A 2500-nucleotide genomic window follows, 5' to 3' on the forward strand; every position below is an offset into this window, starting at 1 on the left:
CCCAACGGTCGTTCTGGTGGCGTTCGAACTCTCCAAACGGCAGTCTGGGGGGACACAAAATTATGCCGGCAAAAGATTGGCAGGCACGACGCTGCAGAGTGGTTACGGATACGGTAATTGTGCACGCTGCTCTGATTTTAAATTGGCTGGTCAACATTGTGGCTTATTTCATAGTACGCTTTGCAAGCAATCCGCCATATTTTCGCGGTAAAAACATACTATTAGCACCCCTCTCACTGAGTGCCTGATTTTTAGCACAGCGCCACTTTAGAACGAAAATTAAAATATTTGGGAAAGGGGGAAGGGGTGTTTTCTGCTGTAGACTTGTGATTATAATTTTAGAAGTGTTTTACACCCCGCCCTTCCCCCTTCCTAATACTTTAATTTTCGTTCTAAAGTGGCGCTGTGCTAAAAATCAGACAATCAATGAGAGGGGTGTTAATAGTGGGTTTTTTACCCTTTACTTTATACTCTGACGATCGTCCTGATCGTTCTGTCTCCCTCGTTCACACGAAATGTACGGCCTTAATAAGCCTCCCTACTAAGGCCGTATTTAAGGTTGCCGATTGTCGGCAGGGCGGCGAATTTGCCCGCCGGTTGATTTGTTTTGCTGCTCTTTTTTACAGGGCAAACGTCGCTTTAAAAACGGGGCGAGTTCGTGTGTTTTCCTGCCTGACGAGGAAGTGGAAAAGTGGAAAAGTTACTAAAATTCTCTCCGTTTCGTGAAATTGTGGTCCTTTTATCTATGTTTCTTGCGTTTGGCCCCTAACCAGGGCGGAACGTGCAGCCGGATTCCATTTTGCGCGGCTTCTGTTGGCAGCAACATTCGGGAATCGCCGATTCACCTTGGCGCCCCGTGTGTCCCCCGAAATATATCTGCGAGCGTGGTGGCCCTCGGCAATAATCGGCAATCGAAGAAAATGAGTGTTTTGTGAGAAAAAGGATCGTCAATCAGTGTTTGCCCGTTTTCCACGCAGCGGCGGCCGCCACACCGAACGCAGTCCAAATCCAAAGGTTGGTGTGGCCGCGCAAGAGCGGCGCTGGTGAAACCCCCTTTCCGTCAAGGATCTTGCGACACACACAAAACTCGCTGGTTTCGCTGCTGTTGTCCTTTTGCATGTTTCCGCACCGACAACGGCACCTCGCACGCCTACCGTCGTTTATGTTGATCGTTGTGTGAAAATAAGAACCTAGCGGGTTGCTAGACCCCCCCAAACTGTTTGTGCTGCCGCCCGAGCATCGGCGGACCGCGAACCCTTCTCGTACGCACCAGTGAAGCGCTGTCATAAGCACCTGCAGCAGGATCACAAAAGGTGAAAACTCGGTGCGGGGTCGGTCTTATTCGTTTCCCCGGACTAACTGGACGGAGATCCTGCGGAACCAGCAAAGTGTGTTGTCGATCCTGAAATTTACGCCATTCACGTCCGTTTCTCTCGTTGATCGTAGTGCGCCGCGAGTTGTTGTTCTTTTTTCATCGATCCATGTCGTACTTACTTTGTCCCTTTCGATTCTGTTGCAGGGGTCTTGATGTAGCAGTTTGGAAGACACGGATAGGGTTGAGTAGAACGACTGTCCCCAGCAATAGCATCGACGGTGGGGTTGATGAATCACGACAATACACATCGACAGCGGTCAGAGCACAATGCAAAGCTTGGAAACAGCATCATGTCCAGAAGCCGATGTAAGCCGCCGGAATGCAGAGTGCCCTCTTCTGCCACGCTCCCACTAAGAAATGCTTTTTTTCATTGCAGTTCTTGCTAAATGATGCGTATTGTAAGCTGAGGAAGTCTCCGTCTCGGCAATCTTCGCTGCTCATAGACGCTCCGCCGCAGTATCCCAACCTGCCTAGCCCTCTACTTAACGACAGTACCCCACTGTTCAACACCTCCTCCTCGGTTGGCAGTCCCAACGCTTCTTCGCTATCGCCAACGTTCGCCTCTCTTAGCGCCAGCCATTCCACATCACCACCGGCCACACTTCTAGCCTCTCCGTCGTCACCCAAACGGAGGACACCGACCGACCCGCCGACGACGACGACGACGACGACGGCAACGGCGGCGGCGGCTGCAGCGGCAGTTGTAGGGACTGGCAACACGAGCCTTGGATCGCAACTGCTCCTCAAATCAATCAGCCCGTCAGTTCCTAGCAACAAATCCAAGCAAACGGGCACACCCAACGCTGCAGCCGTAAATCATCACCACCATCATCACTATCACATTCATCACAACGAAAAGCGTGGAGCGACAGAATCGTCCGGCTTTGGAAGTGAAACTCCAACGAAAAAACCGAAACTCTCTTCCTCTTCCGTTCCATCATCATCCTCGTCGTCGTCTTCGTCCTCCGCTCCCTCCTCTTCCTCCGGTGGTCCCGACCAGCAACACCATCATCATCACCACCATCATCAGCACCATCACCAAAATCGCCATCATCATCATTCCCATCATAACAGCAGCGGTGTAGATAGTAGCGGAAATGGTGCCAGTAGCAGTGTAGGTGGCGC

General features: G+C 51.5%; 2 protein-coding genes across 6 annotated transcripts in view; one reads left to right on the forward strand and one right to left on the reverse strand.

Annotated features, from left to right (window-relative positions):
• LOC126578589 (alanine--glyoxylate aminotransferase 2, mitochondrial) overlaps positions 1–24 on the reverse strand; it is a 5332-nt gene extending 5308 nt beyond the window's left edge. Inside the window, exon 1 of one of the 2 annotated variants that reach the window (XM_050241295.1) lies at positions 1–24. This exon is cut by the window's left edge and continues 150 nt beyond it. The gene's annotated coding sequence lies outside the window, so the exon portion shown is untranslated. The other variant, XM_050241296.1, reaches the window with a different exon arrangement.
• Positions 25–683: 659 nt separating this feature from the next.
• Positions 684–2500, forward strand: part of LOC126578580 (serine-rich adhesin for platelets-like) — a 9302-nt gene continuing 7485 nt past the window's right edge. For all 4 annotated transcript variants that reach the window (XM_050241277.1, XM_050241280.1, XM_050241278.1 and 1 more), the window contains exons 1-3: positions 684–1014; positions 1520–1681; positions 1752–2500. The exon at positions 1752–2500 is cut by the window's right edge. In XM_050241277.1, coding sequence (XP_050097234.1) covers positions 1643–1681; positions 1752–2500 — 788 coding nt within the window. In that variant the 5' untranslated portion in view covers positions 684–1014; positions 1520–1642. The remainder of the gene's footprint in view (positions 1015–1519; positions 1682–1751) is intronic.

This window comes from Anopheles aquasalis, chromosome 3 (genome assembly GCF_943734665.1).
Source record: "Anopheles aquasalis chromosome 3, idAnoAquaMG_Q_19, whole genome shotgun sequence".
Classification (NCBI taxonomy): Eukaryota; Metazoa; Arthropoda; class Insecta; order Diptera; family Culicidae; genus Anopheles; species Anopheles aquasalis.